General features: G+C 41.9%; 1 protein-coding gene across 6 annotated transcripts in view; it reads left to right on the top strand.

The window, feature by feature from the left end:
* Positions 1-17243, top strand: part of LOC145346612 (ATP-binding cassette sub-family C member 8-like) — a 212764-nt gene that overhangs the window by 49647 nt on the left and 145874 nt on the right. For all 6 annotated transcript variants that reach the window (XM_080194086.1, XM_080194087.1, XM_080194084.1 and 3 more), the window contains one exon: positions 10277-10385. In XM_080194086.1, the coding sequence (XP_080050212.1) occupies positions 10277-10385 (109 nt within the window). The remainder of the gene's footprint in view (positions 1-10276; positions 10386-17243) is intronic.

The following is a 17243-nucleotide window of genomic DNA, read 5'->3' as shown; positions in this document are numbered from 1 at the left end:
GTGGGCATGCAAGGAAATGGAGCTAAGGCGACAATCAGGTTATAGAATGGTGGATCTAGCTGGAGGGGCCAAATGGCAGCCTCATTAGTTATGGTATTATGTGAGAACCTTTTCAAAAAATCAACATTATTTGAATGACAGGGTTGAGCATATGGCTTTGAAATATAATTTATATTATTAGAGATCATTATCCTAAGCCTTAAACTCCCAACAATGGGAAACTTTGAGAAGTTTGCTATATTGAGGGCCACAATGGCACTGAAATTTCTAGTCAACTCATTAATGCTGAAATCCAGAATTTACAGTACCTGAATAGGCTGTATAGGAATCCACGCTGTTGGTCTCGCCATTCCTGCTGACTAGCGACTGTTTAATTTGTAAATTTGCTATTTGTCCACAGATCGCAAGCAAAAGGTTTAAGCAGATGGGTTATTAATTTAGTTCAGTTAGGCACAGGCATATCAGGTCACTTTTGCAGTAAAAATGTCCTTTTATGACTGCATGGAGTTTGCATGTTCTCGCTGTGTGTGAGCTTTTCCTTTGGGTGCTGTGGTTTCTTCCCATAGTCCAAAGATGAGCAGGTTAGGTGAGGATTAGCCATGGTCAATATACGGGGTTGTGGGAATAGGGTAGTGGGGTGCAGACTCAATGGGCTAAATGGCCTCTTTCTGCATGGGGGTTCTATGATTTCTCCAGTTTCTCAGATTCTCTCCAACTAGGCCCCATCACACCTCTATCCGCTCCCCTCCCACCCCGCATTGCCAGAAACAGGACTTGATGGAGTAGGAGCCAGGGATACTGTTCATCAATTGAAAAATATGTCATAGAAGCAAACTATTTCATGTTTGTTGAGTAGTTATTTGGTAGCTTTCACATTTTACAGTGTTTGCTAAATTCTGACAGCGGGAGTAATGTACTGTTCCTTGCTCTCATTAACTGGGCGTTACAAAAGATGACTTTATCTCTTGATCAGAATGTATTTTTTGTGGGAAAAATGAAAGCCGTTGTAAAATGTGAAACATTAAATGGAATAAAACACAATCTCCTTCTAAGGCCTCTCATGCAATTACCTACACTCAACTCTTGGAAGGCTTCCACAAAATGATCCTTCCAGATGGAAAGTTGCCAAAGTTAAGAGATAAACTCCAACATGTAAATGAACAAAGTAATAATTCTCGGGGAAAAATATGTATTTCATAAGCTTTCCAAATTCATAATGTAAACATATTTGATTGAAAATGCCATATCTAACCTTGATTTATTAGTTATTGACAACAAGACTGCAACTATTTTATGTGTTGTCACTATTTTTCCTTGTAATTGTATTCTTAATTTATCACATGCCTAAAAAGAATTAAAGCTTTATTTAAATTTTACTGCAAAATGAACCATTTCAAGTTATGGCTTCCTTAAATGGTTTGAAACTTTGGAGCAAAGTGTTTTTGAAGTGATTGATGTTATGTGTAAACCTGTTGCATCTGTTAGTTCTGTAGTAGGCCAGAGTTTCTATAAAATAAGTCGCTGCTAATCTTTCAGGTTCTCTATTGAATACACATGGCCTCAATTTTGGCGATTCCTGCCTGTCTACTCCATTGTTGAGAGCTGGTCTGCCAACAGTGGAGGATATATGCTCTATCTCAAACCCTGTGATGACAGGGTTGTTCAAATGGGAGTCCCTAACTTGTGCAGTCACTATTGAGACATTTACCCTAACTGCCAGATTAGCAATTGGGGGAGCTCCATCTTGCTGAATGGCACGGAGATAGCTGGCAGAATTTTAAAAAAATAATTTCAAGGTGATCAATTGCATAGTCCAAGGTAACCTTTCTGGTTTTTGTAACATTTATTATTGTGGTGTGAATGGTGTGGGCCAAGGGAACACTTTAAGACAGTTTTGCATGAATCTTACAGCTTCAAGCTGACCTATCAATCAAACTCAGTTTGAAAAATTTATCTTAAAACATAAATTGTGGAAAAGGTACTGTACTAGTATTGTACGTGAATTGTCAATGTAGGAAGTGTATAGGATTGGAAGCCAGTTGGTTAGGAGGTGGCGGAAGGAGATTAGGAATTATAAACATGCTGTCAAATTGGCAGAATGCAACAAGTGGTACCTTTCATGAATCTATATGAGGCTTCAACTTTTCACAATATTTATAGATGACTTGGATGAAGGAATGAATCAAAGTTTGCTAATGACAGTAACTCAGTTGGCATAGTAAATAGTAGAGTCGGGAGCAAAAAAGTTGCAAGGGTCATTGATATGTTATCTCCAGAGCAGTGTACCTGGTGGCTGTGGTGAGTGTTTGATTTTCCTTTGGAAGGTCTTGGCTATATTTCCGGTTCGCGGGGTTTTTGAGTACTTTTTATTTCCGTAGCGGAAGTTAAGCGAGGGGCTAGTCGGGAAGGGAGAGCAGGGAGTATAAAAAGAAGGCAATAGTAGACAGCGGGCAGCGGAGTGAGTTGGGAGCAGAGTGAGAGCTATAAGGGCTTTGGCTTGCTGGGCGTAGGCAAGAGTAGGCTTAGGCAAGGTGAGTTACTGGTTCCATCTTTCCTGTGTTCCATTTCGGTATACATAATTCCAAGGGTGGTCAGGTACATGGCAGGGTCTGTGGGGAGACACTTCAGCTGTGTTAGGTGCCATATGTGGGAGTTCCTGGAGACAACACATCTCCCGAAGGCCCACATCTGCATCAAGTGTTTAGAGCTGCAGCGTTTGAGGGCCCGGGTCAGGCAATTCAGAGCTGTGTTTAGAGGATGCATTTCTGGTCAGGGAGAAGGAGGAGATAATGGCTAGGAACCATGGTCAAGTCGCGGTTCCAGGGCCTGGGGGATGGGATGGGTGGGTAACTGTTAGGAAGGGGAAGCAGAAGAAGAAGAAGAATAGTCCTGGTCCAAAGACTACCCCATTGGCCCCCCAAAAGGCATCAACAGGGGTACAAAAGGTAAGACAGGAGGACCAGAATGCTTCAGAGGGAAGGAAGGGGGCTGGCAATGAGATAGTGGTGGGGGATGGGAGGGTTAAAGGAATTGATAGGTAGTTCTGTGGACAGAAGCGTGACTCCAGGATGGTAGTCTGTCTGCCTGGAGCAGGGGTACAGGATGTGTCAGAGAGGATAGAGGGAATTTTGAAGGGTGAAGGGAACCAGGCTGAAGTAATTATACACATAGGAGAGAAGGACGTAGGAAGGCAGAGCAGGGGGGATGTACGTAGGCAATTCAGGGAGTTGGGGGCCAAGCTGAAGAGCAGGGCCTCCAATTTGGCATTCTCTGGGCTGCTGCCTAGTAACAGCATGGCTAGGAATAATGAGATCATGCAGCTGAATGTGTGCCAAGGCAGAGGGAGGTGTAAGCAGCATCAATGGATGAGAGACTGGTTTGCGTGATGGATTGGGCTATATTCGCAACCTTTTGTAGTTCCTTGCGGTTTTGAGCAGAGCAGGAGCCATATCAAGCAGTGATACAACCAGAAAGAATACTTTCCATGGTGTATCTGTAAAAGTTGGCGAGAGTCGTAGCTGACATTCCAACATTCCTTAGTCTTCTGAGAAAGTAGAGGCATTGGTGGAGTGAAGCTAATGGGGATCAGAAGACTTTTGATACTTTCAGTGAGTGGTGTGGGTAAAACAGTATGTAATTAATGCTACTAGATGTAAGTTCATGTTGGTGTGCACATAAGTGCTTGCCCCTTCTCATAAGGTTCGACAATTACCCGACATGACACAGTTGAAAGCCTTAAATTCTGAGCTGAGATTGAATTTAGGTCCTCAGTACCAATTGCATGACAACGGCTTTCATGTCATTTAGCTCAGACTTCACAAACAAGAGTTAAAATTTGCGGGTTCAATTTGGAAAATTCCTTTTATGATCTACCCAGTTTCAGAATTGGTTATCAGGATCATGTCGAGAGCAATCAAGACAACTCATAAATTTGGCCAAATTCAACACTGTAAGATGCAGGATGGAAAGATATAGATGCAGTTCTGTTTCTTAACATGGTTCCATTTCCTAATGAAGCACTTAAAACATGTTAAATTCATAATCTATTAATGCCTGTAATGTAGAAATAGTGGGTGGGATTCTCCCAAATAAATTCTAAGTGCTGAAATTGCTTAAAAATGGAAGTAGATTTTGCTGGGTTTTTTTCAGCGGGATTTTCAAAATGTATTTTCCACACTCCGTGCATTGCTGAGTGCACAAGCATGAATATCATTTTAAAAAATTGTCAGTGGGTCTATTCCTGCTGTAGAGCCCAGCAGCATAGTGCTGAGCAGGCCACTGTACATGTGCTGATCTGCCATAGTAGAGATCAGTTCATGCACAATAGCCTGCACTGCTGGCCTCCTAATTGCTGGCCAGCCTCATGACCCCACGTCACTGGCCATGTGACCTCTCCCCCACTGACCACCTGAATTACACCCCCACCCTGCCCCCCTGGGCAGTCCTGAATTCCCCCAGTGGTCAGACCAAATTGCTGGCCTCCCTCCCTCCCTCTGTCACCAAGCCCAAGTGCAGAAGGGTGGAAGTGGGACCCCTCACCTTTACTGATCTCCTGCTCCCACTGACCCTGCCCCCTTGGCATTGCCCAATGCCTGGCAGGCAAGATGCATCATTGGGCATTGCCACATCACTTGGGCAGTGCCAAAGGACCAGGCTAGCATTGCCAAGCTGGCAATGCCCTGGGACACTCCATTATCCCTGACCCTCGGGGGTCTCCCCTTCAATTTAGCAGGGTCGGGCTGCCAGCTCTCTACTAGTGGAGAGCTGGATTGAAACATTCCTGGTGGAGTGGGGGGGTTGGAGACATTAGCAGGCCCAGAGACTTCAGTCCCAGGCCCACTGATGATATTTAAATACACACTAACATAATTTGTGGCATGGAACTGGTGATGCCAGAAATCCAGTGAACAGAGACACGCAGAGGCTGTGGCACCCAGTGGGAAGCCTGCCACACAGCCTCCACTTGTGTCATGTATTGAAGATTTGGGTTACACTGTTTGATTAAAAGTTTCTCTATATGCTATAGTTTTTGCTATGTGGTTCGATATTGTATTGAGTTTTGGATTGTTGCTCTGTATGTTGAACATAGAATCTAACAAGCCTGTTATGACACCTGTGTGATTCCCAATAACTAAATAAGAGGAATCTCCACAAAGCCAATGGAAAGAAAACCAATGGACAAGATTTTATTTTATAAAATTGACTAACAAACCAACTAAAATCAACTTAATTCAAACATTAATTAATAGGAGAAGGACACTACAAATAAAAAAAAACCTTTCACTTTAAATAATCAAAACAATCAGAGGGAAGATTCCAGCTCACCGTGGATGCAACCAAATATCACCCTCTGCAACAGTTGCTGCTTTGCACCACCTCTGGTTTGGCTTACTTGGGACTCCGGTGCCATCCAAGCATGCAATGATGGAAGTAGTTGCACTTTCCAGCCTGAGGCCCTAATGCCTATCCCCTGGGCTGATAGCTTGCCCTCCCTAGCAGTCCGGATGCAATTGGTACTATCTAAGGAGGAGCTACAGCATCCCAGTAACAAGGAGGCAAGTTCATGCAAGGTGGAAAAAGGGGGTAGGGCTGTGAATAAGTCTGATTGGGGGTCTGAGGGAAGGGCTGGCTGACTGAACTTGCTAGCAGCGATGTCCATCATATAGCAATTCCAAGTAGGAGCTCCAAGGGATGATTATTTTCCTGGAAATTGATGTCCTATGTTACTAACTACATATTTAAAATTATTTTTTATGACATCTATTGAAGGATATAGCTTATGAAATGATAAATCTTGTGATGGATGCTTTAAATTCTGGAATGTGAGCTTTCAAAGCTTGAAACAATCTGACTAAACATTTATCTTTTAATGCTTTGGGTATTGTGATTAGAACATTTCATACTAAATTATGAAGAAACCGTAAACCATGTACAAAGGTTAAAATACTTTTCAACTGTATAGAACTTTCAAACTAAGAAAATAAGATTTAAAAAGTGTCAAATTATCTGGTGATTTGTTCACTCTTCAAACTATCTTGCCAACTGCGCAAAACAAGTTTAATATCGTCCAATAGTACTAATAATAGCTAACTGTCTGCTTTGTACAACAATGTCACAATGTGTAGTCAACTTTTTTGAGAAATCTCTTGTTGGAATTCATAGAATTAATGCATCATGACATATTGTTTTGCCCTTTTTGGAAAATTCAGACATGTTATGCTGCCTTGATTTATGATAACAAAATTCTGAGCATTACGGGATAAATTGCCAAATATAGTATGCTGTAGAATTTTATGCTGCTTAAAAGGATTTTGGTAAATTGATAATCTGGAGTAATGTGACACAGCTTTTTATTGTTCAGACATTGTTAATCATGTTTGTTTTAACCAAAATCATGTAAAATTGACCATTGTGAAGAATAAGTGGGATTGCAGTCTCTGGGTTGCATTGGATTTTCATTTATTCTTCCTCCTAAATTTATTTTTGTGTAAAAGATATACAGAAGTTTTGTATCTCATTGCAGTAGTGAATTTTGAACTCAACTTTTTTATCTTTGTGATTGAATGATCACCTACTGTATGTACAATTCTATGATAGTTGAATCCAGAACTTTTAATAAACTTAAATTGCGAGTTGTTTTTAATAGGTTGTGCATTTCTGCCCTCAAATGCTACAGTGTAGTACCCAATTGAATTCTAGAAGTACATTGTACACCTGGAATAGTTTTGTATTCAGTCTTACATTGAGGCTTGTGTTGAGTTGGATGGTAGAAGTGAGAAACAAATAATTCAGTATTTACAATTTTAGATCTGTTTTTTTCTGGGGAGGAAGGAGAGTGCCTGAAATTTGATTGTTTTCAACACGTTTGGGATATAATTGTCACATGCTTTTTTAATGTTCCTTGATTGTCACTGACTGACCTGTCCCATTTGCATGATCTCTGGACAAACTATTGTACAGTTATCAAGACCTTTTGAATTGAACACTGTCTAATTGCAAATCAAAGGTGACTGTGCAGCTGGTTCGTATTTTTTTTAATCTGTTTCTCTGTACTATGCACCATTCTCAACTTGCTCCTGAGCTAAACGATGTTTCTGTGGTCCTACTTCAGATGTTTGCCTTGGCTTAGTGGTAGCATTTTTGCCTCTTGAATCAGAAGGTTATGGATTCAAGCCCCATTCCAGAGACCTGAGCATGTAAAAAGAGATTGACACTTTGATATAGTACTGAGGGAGCGCTGCAATGTTTGAGGTGCTGCCTTTTGTATAAGATACCCAATCAACCCTATTCTGGAGATGAAAGATGCATAGTATAATTAAGGAGAAGCAAAGATTTTCTTGGGGTCATATGGATTGGAATGAGGCACTCACTGAATGTTAAAATGGGCGGTGCGGGCTTGTAGGGCCGAAGGGCCTGTTTCCTGTGCTGTGTTCTTTGTATATATTCCCCACCCGATACCTTTAAAAGAAAAAGCCATGCCATTTGTTTCATTGCTATTTATTGGTCCATGTCTTACAAACATATTTTCTGTATTATAGCAATTTTCCATTGACTGTAAAAGAAGGTTGTGAAAGATGTTATCATGTAAATGCAAACTGCTCCTCATTACATCATGAAGGTGCAATCTGATTAATTTGCCTGCATTGTCTTTATTCAGTTGGTCCTTCCAGAATCATAGGAACATAGGACTTAGGAGCAGGAAAGCAATAAAATCATGGCTGATCAGGTTGTGGTCTCAAGTGCACCTTTCTGATTTCTCCCACAACCCTTGACTACCTTGTTTGTCAGAAATCTATCTAACTCAGTCTTGAATAAATTCAATGGTCCAGCCTCCATTGCTCTCTGGAGAAGAGAATTCCACAGACTAACAGTCCTCTTAAAAAAAAAAATTCTCATCTGTCTTACAAGGGAGGTCTCAGATTCTTAAACTGTGTCATAAGGGGAAACTTCTTCCTGGTGTTCACCTTATCAAGGTCCCTTCGGATATTGCATGTTTCAATAAGAGCACCTCCTATTCTTCTCAACTCCAATGGGAATAGGCCCAAACTGTTCAACCATTCACCACAAAATAAGCCTTTCATCCCAGAAATGAGTTAAGTAAATTTCTGCTGAACTGCTTCTAGAGTCCCACTCCTATTGCAGTGTTAGTAAGTTTAGTTTTGGAAGAAAATTGATTTCAGATGATATCTAGGTAACAGTTTCCTTAGGATCATGACTTAAATTTGTTCTTTGATATGTGTGATAATTAATTACCAACTGAACCATTATTAGGTAGGGTCAAGGAGAATCCTAAGGCTTTTTATGCATATATTAAGAGCAAGAGGATAGCAAGAAGAAGAGTAGGCCCACTCGAGGACAATGGAGGAAAGTTATGCATGGAGCCATAGAAAGTGGGTGAGATCCTTAATGAGTACTTTGTATCAGTTCACCAAGGAAAAGGACATGACAGATGTTGAGATTAGGGATAGGTGTGTGAATGCTCTACAGAATGTCAATCTATCGAAGGAGGAAGTGTTGAGTATCCCTCATTACAATAGGGTAGACAAGTCCCCGGGACTGGATGGGATCTTTCCTAGTTAACTGCAGGAGGCACTGGGAGAAATAACTGGGGCCTTAACAGATTTCTTCACATCCTCTTTGACCACAGGCAATGTTCCAGAGGACTGGAGAATAGCCACTGTTGTTTCCTTGTTTAAGAGAGGAAATAGGGATAATCCAGGAAATTATAGGCTGGTGAGCCTGACATCAGCAGTGGGGAAGCTTTTGGAGAAGATATTGAGGGACAGGATATATGTACATTTGGAAGAAAATGGACTAGTTAGTGACGGGCAGCATGGTTTTGTACAGGAAAGGTCATGTCTCATCAATTTGATTGAGATTTTGAAGAGGTGACAAAGATAATTGATGAGGGAACTTTAGTAAGGTGTTTGACAGACTGGTAGAAAAATTAAAATCACATGGGATTCGGGGTGGACTGGCTAGATAGATACAGAACTGGCTTGGTTATAGAAGATGGAGTACCAGTGGAAGGGTGTTTTGAGAGTGGAGATCTGTCACTAGTGGTGTTCTGCAGGCATCAATGCTGGGACCTCTATTGTTTGTAGTGTATACATAAATGATGTGGAGGAAAATGTGGATGGTCCGATAGTACATTTGCGGATGGCTCGAAGATTGGTGGAGTTGCTGATAGTGCCAGGGATTATCAGAGGATACAACAGCATATAAATAGTTTGGGGACTTGGGTGTGTAATTGGCAGATGGAGTTTAATCTGGAAAAATGCAAGGTGATGCATTTTGGAGGATCAGATTTAGGTATCAGTTATACTGTAAATGGCAGAACCCTCATGAACATCAACAACCAAAGAAATCTGGGCGTTCGGGTCCACAGTTACCTAAAAGTGGTAACACAGGTGGTCAAGGTGATTAAGAAAGCATATGGCATGCTTGCTTTCATTCGGGGCATTGAGTACAAGAGTTGAGAAATCATGTTGCAGCTAAACAAAACCTTGGTAATGCCACATTTGGAACATTGTGTGCAGTTCTGGTCACCACAATACCAGAAGGACTTGGAAGCTTTGGAGAGAGTGCAAAGAAGGTTCACCAGGATGTTGCTTGGTTTTAAAGGTGTTGGCTATGAAGAGAGGTTGAATAAAGTAAAATTATTTTCACTGGAAAGATGGAGGCTGAGGGGAGACCTGATAGAGCCCTACAAAAATTATGAGAGACATTGGGTGGATAATTAGAAGCCTTTTCCAAGGATGGAAGTGTCAATTACACAACGGCACAGGTTCAAGGTGAGAGGGGGAACGTTTAAGGGAGATGTGTGGGGGAAGTTTTCCATACAGAATGTGGAGTGTGCCTGGAATGTGCTGCTAAAGGAAGTGGTGGAAGTAGGCACATTAGCAACATTTAAGAAGCATCTGGATTGGTATGTGAATAGGGACGGAATAGAGGGATATGGATCAAGTAAGGGCAGAGGTTTTTCTTTAGGTAGGGCATCGTGATTGGCACAGGCTTGGAGAGCCAAAGGGTCTTTACTGTGCTGTACTTTTCTTTTGTTCTTTGTTCTTCTTTGGTCTATTTAAAGAAATTAGTAGTGTATTAAATAATTATTCTGTTCCAAAGACCACCTGAGTGCCACTCAAAATTATATTTTATGTGTTGCCTTTTCCTTCAAATGCCTTGCACCAGACTGTTTTTGCCAACTTTTAGGTTAGGAAGAGTTACGTGAATGTATTTGTGTTCTTATTTAACCTATATTTTAATTGTCTTCCAGCTTTTGAAGCTTTACAGTTGGGAAGGAATCTTTACCAAGGCTGTTGAGGTAGCAAGGGAAAAGGAGCTGAAGTATATGCTGAAAGGAGCAGTTTATGTCATTGCAACATGTGAGTTGTACTCATTAACATTTACATGTACCCTTCATATCTTATTTATCAGGATTTGTTCAAAGCAATTATACATTGATATAGAATTTAGGAAATAATTACATAATGTTTTCTAGCAGTTCAGTCTTCCTGATGAATCAATTTTTTTTGCACTAAACTTTGAATTATCCATTTATTTGCAAATTGCAGTGAAGTAGGATTTTAGTGCTTAAAAAGTTTAATTGTCTTCTGAATTGCAGAGACTGCAGCACAGAAGACTATTATTTAATTCTACACTAACAGATGGACTGTGGTGCTCGTAGTTGGCAGAACCATTTGATTCTGTGGAGGCGGGTTTAAAAAAGGGACCAGAGCATTTGCATGTTTAGTTGGTGTGTGGTGATCTTGCTGGAGGCAAGAGAACAATGGAAGTAGCTACGTACCTGATGATGGTGGGTGGCCAACGTTAGCCATTATAAGCTGGTTATAGGCCACCCATCACCATCGGGTAGGTAGAAGCTGGAGGATGGGAAGGATGTTGCCAGGATCTTACTGGTGGTGGAGCGTCTTCCTGCTGAGTGCCAAACCAGGTAGCTCTGTGTATATGGACCTGATAGACTGCATGTATGACCTAAACAAAATTCACTTGAGGGGTTTCCTCTCCACTTCAAAATCCGATAGACTTTCGCCCTCATAGTTCAAACCTTTGCATGTCTCTGGGACCAGTTCCACAATGAAGCCTTAGCAGCACCTACCTCTCCCAGTGTGGTTGCCAGTGTTTCAAAGCTTCAGATCTTCCAATTTGGCCAGCGCCTCTGGAATCCATCTTCTGTCCTTAATTGGATGGCGTGCACGAGGTGGTCAACTAGTATGCTGCCTGCTGAAAGATCGCATAGGCATGGTCTTAAACCATGGAGTTGGGACTTACATTTGTCCTTGATGGAAAAATAATTTCAAGATAGTTAGGTTCCCCACAGTGGGCCTGATTTTACCATTTTCATTCTAAGTGCTGAATCTGGGCGCAATTCAGATCCGACTTGCAAATCTGCTTCCAGACTCCCCCATATGCACTTTGCCTGAAAAAAAATCGCGGGTCTGAATCATGCTGTGGGTGGGGCTTATCGTGCCTGAAATGCTCTACATGTGCAGTTAGAAAAAAAGCGCACCTGTGTCAGATTGCTTTCAGGCCACAAAAAGTGGAGAAAGTGGCCTGGGGGCCAAAAGTGGAAGCAATGGCCCCCACAGACATCACTGTCCCCCTTATCTATCCAGACCGATCACGACCCCCTGCTCCCTCTCCCCCCCTCATCGCTCTCTTGCAGAGTGGCAGCAGACCTCCTCCCCATTCCCCATCAGAGATGCATCTGCTCCCCCACCAGAGATACATCTTACCTGTCCTCCTCCCCCGTCAGAGGTACATCTGACCCGCCCCCCCCTCCTCCTCCCTCCACCTCCTCCAAGAGAACAATGTGGTCTCCCCTCCCCCACCCACAGAGATACATCTGACATGCCTCCTCCTCCCTCCCTACCCCCTCACAAGAGAGTGATCAGGCCCGCGTCTCTCCCTTCCCCCACCACCAATCTGAGTCTGAGCGCTAACTCCCCCCCGCCCTGCCCTGCCCCATCGCCACCAGAGAATGATCTGAACCCCGCCACCACCACCACCACCACCACCACCACCTCTGATTTGAGTCAGAGAGCCATTGAAGTGCTGAATTTATCTCTTCAGCAGCTAGAGTACCTGATCAGACTTTTATTTAGCATTTCAGCCTGATTCCGGACTGGCGAACGCGATGGTAAAATGATTTACATCATTGTTGTGCCTGTTTTGGGTGAGAATCAGATTGCGGCCGTTCCAGGCCTCAGTAAAGTGGGCCTTGTGCGGACCTGTAGATCACATTAATGGCCTCACGTCTGACTGTACCACGTTTTTTGCACCCAAAAGCGGGTGCAACGCAATGGTAAAGTCGGGCCTGGTAAGTCAGAATTTGCTATTTTATGGCAAGAAGTTTATTATGCCATGCAGAAGTTACAGAGGCACTGACTTAGCATTACTAAGTCAAATTACATTTTTGAAAAGTATGTCATGGGATTTTAATTGCGATGTAGAATTGAATTTCACAATTTCTGTGTATTGTTTTTGGAAAAGATTTATATATATATTATATATATATATAAATCACGTTTTATGTATATAAATACTGTGGCTGCCGGAGCAGGTCAGAAGCTGGAAATTCTGCACTGAGTAACTCGCTTTCCTGACAGCCCAAATCATATCTACCATCTGCAGTGCACAAGTTAAGAATGTGACAGAATACATATGCCTGGACGAATGCAGCTTCAACAACATTCACATGAACTCATCACAATCCAGCACAAAGCAACCTGCTTTACTAGCACCCTTTCCACTTTTGATGTATAGTGGCATCAACTGTGTATCATATACAAGATCCCTGCACAACTTACCAAGGCTCCTTTGACAACAAAGACTCCAATGAAAAGTGTTTATATAGCTCTTTCTAATCTAAATGTTTTGGTAGCATTGGATGGTGAGTCTTAATGTTTGACGATAATGAAATGGGACTTCTGGAATTTGGCAGCATAGTGAGTCATTTAGTCTGACGGTTTTGCAGTGAAAGCCTGGGGTTTAGTAGAACAGTACAGAATAAATCTAGGAGTTGGCATAACTTGGAGTTAGCTCTGAGATTTGACTCGCTAGTAGATTCCTGGGCTGGATTTTCAGGATGTGGAGATGCCGGCGTTGGACTGGGGTAAACACAGTAAGAAATCTCACAACACCAGGTTAAAGTCCAACAGGTTTATTTGATAGTAAACAGTTTACATAATCAGTATGTTCTGTTTGTGATCAGAACTCCCACTCACCTGACGAAGGGGCAAACCCCAAAAGCTAGTGGCATTTAGTATCAAATAAACCTATTGGATTTTAACCTGATGTCGTGAGACTTCTTACTGGATTTTCAAAGCAGGGCCAGGACCCCAAGCACAGATGAGTTTGGGTTCCTGACCTCTTCATGCATCACTGTAAATGCTATGATTGGTCAGGAGGCAAACTCTGTACCCAATTGAGTGTCTCCAGAAGGTGGGATTATCAGCCTAGCACCTGTGGTGATGGAAGACAGCAGCATGATGGGCTGCTGCTGCGTTAAAGGAAGCAGGCAGCTAAAAGTGCCAGCATCGGTTGGAGTGTGAACTAGCAAAACTGAGATAATGCACATGATACCCAAGGGCTCAAGAATTTTAACATCTAAAAAATATTCCCTCCATCCACTGTATACCTGACAGCTGCACTCTTGCTTACTTGCTGTTGAGTGAGGAGAGAAGGGTTTTCTCTTTGTTGCTGGGAGAGGATGTGTGCATGTGTGCCAGGGAGGGGGAAGGTGAAATCCTTGTTTATTTTCTCATACGTTTCTTTGACTTGTTCTCCTACTTTTATGTTCCCTAACTTTCTTCCCTTTCTTATCTACTCGACTGTGTGCTCACTCGAGCTGCCAGGGCTGCTCAGGATGGTCTGATTGAGGCATGCTTTAACTCATTTGAGACAGTACAATCAATTCACCCAATTCTGAATCCAATGTGCCACCCACTCCCAATCTCCAGTAAAACAACCCATAGTGAAAAACCATTCCTCTTACAGACATTCATCTTTTATCCTTGTCATATCATTCTTCGTATGACTGGCAGCAGGGGAGGATGAAACGATGGAGTATTTGATGTCTAAACGAACAGAAATGTGGCAACTTATTGCAGTCTTGCAATAGTGTTGTGCAACAAATTAGGAAATTTGTAAATTATTAAATCTAAATTACCATTTAAGAGAAGCCTATGTCGTAGAAATTATGGCACAGTTGATATTACCTGTTGTGCCTGTGCTGACTTTCATTGGCATAGTTAATTGCTTTTTTGCTGCAATTTATATTTGGCACCATTTTAGACTTACAGATCCATATTTTAGGTCACATCAGTATTGTTATAAACTTTTTTTTAAAAAACATTTGGATTGAGGTCTTAATGCCTTTTTATTGTCTTATAGTTAGACCTGTGAATGCAGCATTTTGGGGTGATGGTGCAGAATGCTGTGCAGTATTCGAACACAGACTGCCCCTCTCAATTACGCTTTCAGAAGGAGATGCAAACATCTGAAATGGGAGCAGAAATAGGCCACTCAACCCCTTGAATCTGCTTTGCCATTTAATCCACTGATCTGATTTTAACCTCTACTTCACATTTCAGCCTATTCCTAATAATGTTTAATTTCCTTGTTAATAAAATAATCTATCTACTTCTGCCTTTAAAAATATTCAAAGACTCTGCTGCTACCACCTTTTTGGGAAGAGAGTTTTAAAGTGTCTCAACCCTCGGAGAAAGTATTTCTCCTCATCTCTGTCTGGATTTTTAAAGCAGGGCCAGGAGCCCTAAGCACGGATGAGTTTGGGTAAAAGGCAACCCCTTTTTTTAAACACTGACCCATAGTTCTAGAGTTTCCCACAGGAGGAAACATCCTGACCACATCCACCTTGTCAAGACCCCTCAGGATCTTGTACGTTTCAATGAAGTCACCTCTTAGTCTTCAAAACCCCAGTGGATAAAAGCTTAGCCCCTCCAACTTTTCTTCATGAAACAATCTACCCATTCCAGGTATTAGTCTAATAAAATCTTCTCTGAGCTGCTTCCAACAAATGTATATCCTTTCTTAAATAAGGGGATCAGTATTGTACACAGTAGTCCAGATATAATCCGACTAATATCCTAGATAACGGAAGCATTACCTCCCCACTTTTACATTCAATTCCCCTCGAAGTAAACAATAACATCTACTTGTAGCTGTATGCTCATCTTTTGTGACTTGTGTACTGGCACACCCACATCCCTCTGCAATCTCTCACCATTTAGATAATATGCTCTTTTTAAGTTCTCGTCAAAATGGACAATTGCACATTTTCCCACATTGTACTCTTTATGGCAGATACTTGCCCACTCACTTAACCTATCTTTAGCAGTCTCCTTGTGTCCTCTTCAAAACTTACTTTGTTATCTACATTTGTGTCATCAGTAAATTTAGCAACCATACCTTTGGTGCCTTCATCCAGTGATTTATATAAATTGTAAAGAAGTTAAATCCCTAGCACTGATCTCAGTAGACACCACTCATTGCATCTTACTAACCAGAAAATGACTCATCTTCTGTTTCCTGTTTTCTCAATAACCTTTGATGTGACACCTTATCAAATGCCTCTACAAAGTCGACTGACATGAGGAGAGGAATAACAGATGTGGCCCATTTTGCAAATTATAAGGATTGTATTTTGCTCAACTTTTCCAGCCATTCCAGTTCTGACTCTTCCAACTGGCCTCTAAAATACTTAGGCATAGCATTGCAGTCAATAAAGATCTTAGCTTTGGCTCCTCTTATTTTCCAAGTCCTTCCTGGAAAACTTCGGGGTAGTTAATAATGACTTTGTACTGTCCTGTTGTTTTCCATCCCCATTCCCCAACCATGCCCAGCCTGAAGATCTGCAGCCAGTTCAGTCTGATGTATTGGAGCCAGTCTCTCCCATAAGGTTAGATCTTATGATGAGTGGAAGCCGAGCTCATTGCTGCCTGTAAGTCACTAGGGTCAACACAGTAAGAAGTCTCACAACACCAGGTTAAAGTCCGACCAGTTTATATGATAGTAAACCCACAAGCTTTTGGAAACGCTGTTCCTTCGTCAGGTGTGTGGAAAGTTCTGATCAGAGAAAGACATGCAAGGCACACACAGTTTACAGAATACTGATTAGAATGCGAATCTTTACAGCTAACCTGCTATTCAAGTCTTAAAGGTGCAGACAATGTGAGCGGAGATGTTGACACAGACATCAAGTTTTTATAAAAATGCAAGAAAATAGACAAGATACCGAAAGGACTACAGATCAGGAACCCACTCGGGTCAACCTATAATCCAGTCTCTAGGGTCGCCATAGTGCCCTTTACCTGCAATGGTTTCCGTGTATAGGTAGCCAGCTTGGACTTTGTGTTTTATAAATTCAGAGGCTGAATACCAGACTGGAGGTGACTGTAAGTTTTCTCCCCAATAATGGAGACTGCAGTTCCGCATCCACTTCCATTTTTAGTGGGTGGCTATTTCTCAACGATGACTCCATTATGGGACCAACCTTTGTCATGGAAGTGCAATTTAATTTCATTGTCCCTATCGATGGTTGTGGGCATACCTGCAAGGTATGGTCCATACTGGCCTTGGGCTGTTTTCGAAATAGCACACGTTTTGACTGTCCCTATATCTTTGTGTCAGTTGTAGTTTTCTGAAGCATTTGAACTATTCTACTGTCTAGCATCTAAACTGTTTTCGAAATAGCACACGCTTTGACTGTCCCTATATCTTTGCCTCGGTTGTAGTTTTCTGAAGCACTTGCACTATTCTACTGTCCAGCATCTAAACCTTCTGGAATGTGCTCCTTAGGAGTCTAAAGACGGTCCCTGCCGTTCCTTCATTGCCTAATGATGAGACTTGGGCTCTGCTGGAATAAAGGATTCTGTCATGTTTTTATCAATACCATTGCTCTCAGTTGAAGGATGGACGTTGCATGAGGCCCCTCACCCCAAATCGGAGGACACTGCTGTCTGATATCCCCTGTTGTTCTTGAATTCCCTTCTCTGCATTCTCCTATAATAAGACTATCTCAAAGGCCTGCTTTAGATCCAAGTTCTCAGTGCTCTGCCAATTATCGTAACCAGAAATTTGGTGACTGATTCTCCAGGGGTCGGCACTACCGTGTTAAAGCAATATCGCTGGAGTATTATGGAGGGTTTTGGATCATAATAGACTTTAAGTTCATCAATTCATTAAGGGTTTGGAGTCGG

Source organism: Carcharhinus amblyrhynchos, chromosome 8 (assembly GCF_965287045.1).
Source record: "Carcharhinus amblyrhynchos chromosome 8, sCarAmb.v2.hapA, whole genome shotgun sequence".
Lineage (NCBI taxonomy): Eukaryota > Metazoa > Chordata > Chondrichthyes > Carcharhiniformes > Carcharhinidae > Carcharhinus > Carcharhinus amblyrhynchos.
The sequence above is the reverse complement of the archived record's forward strand: the minus strand, read 5'-3'. Positions and strand labels throughout refer to the sequence as shown.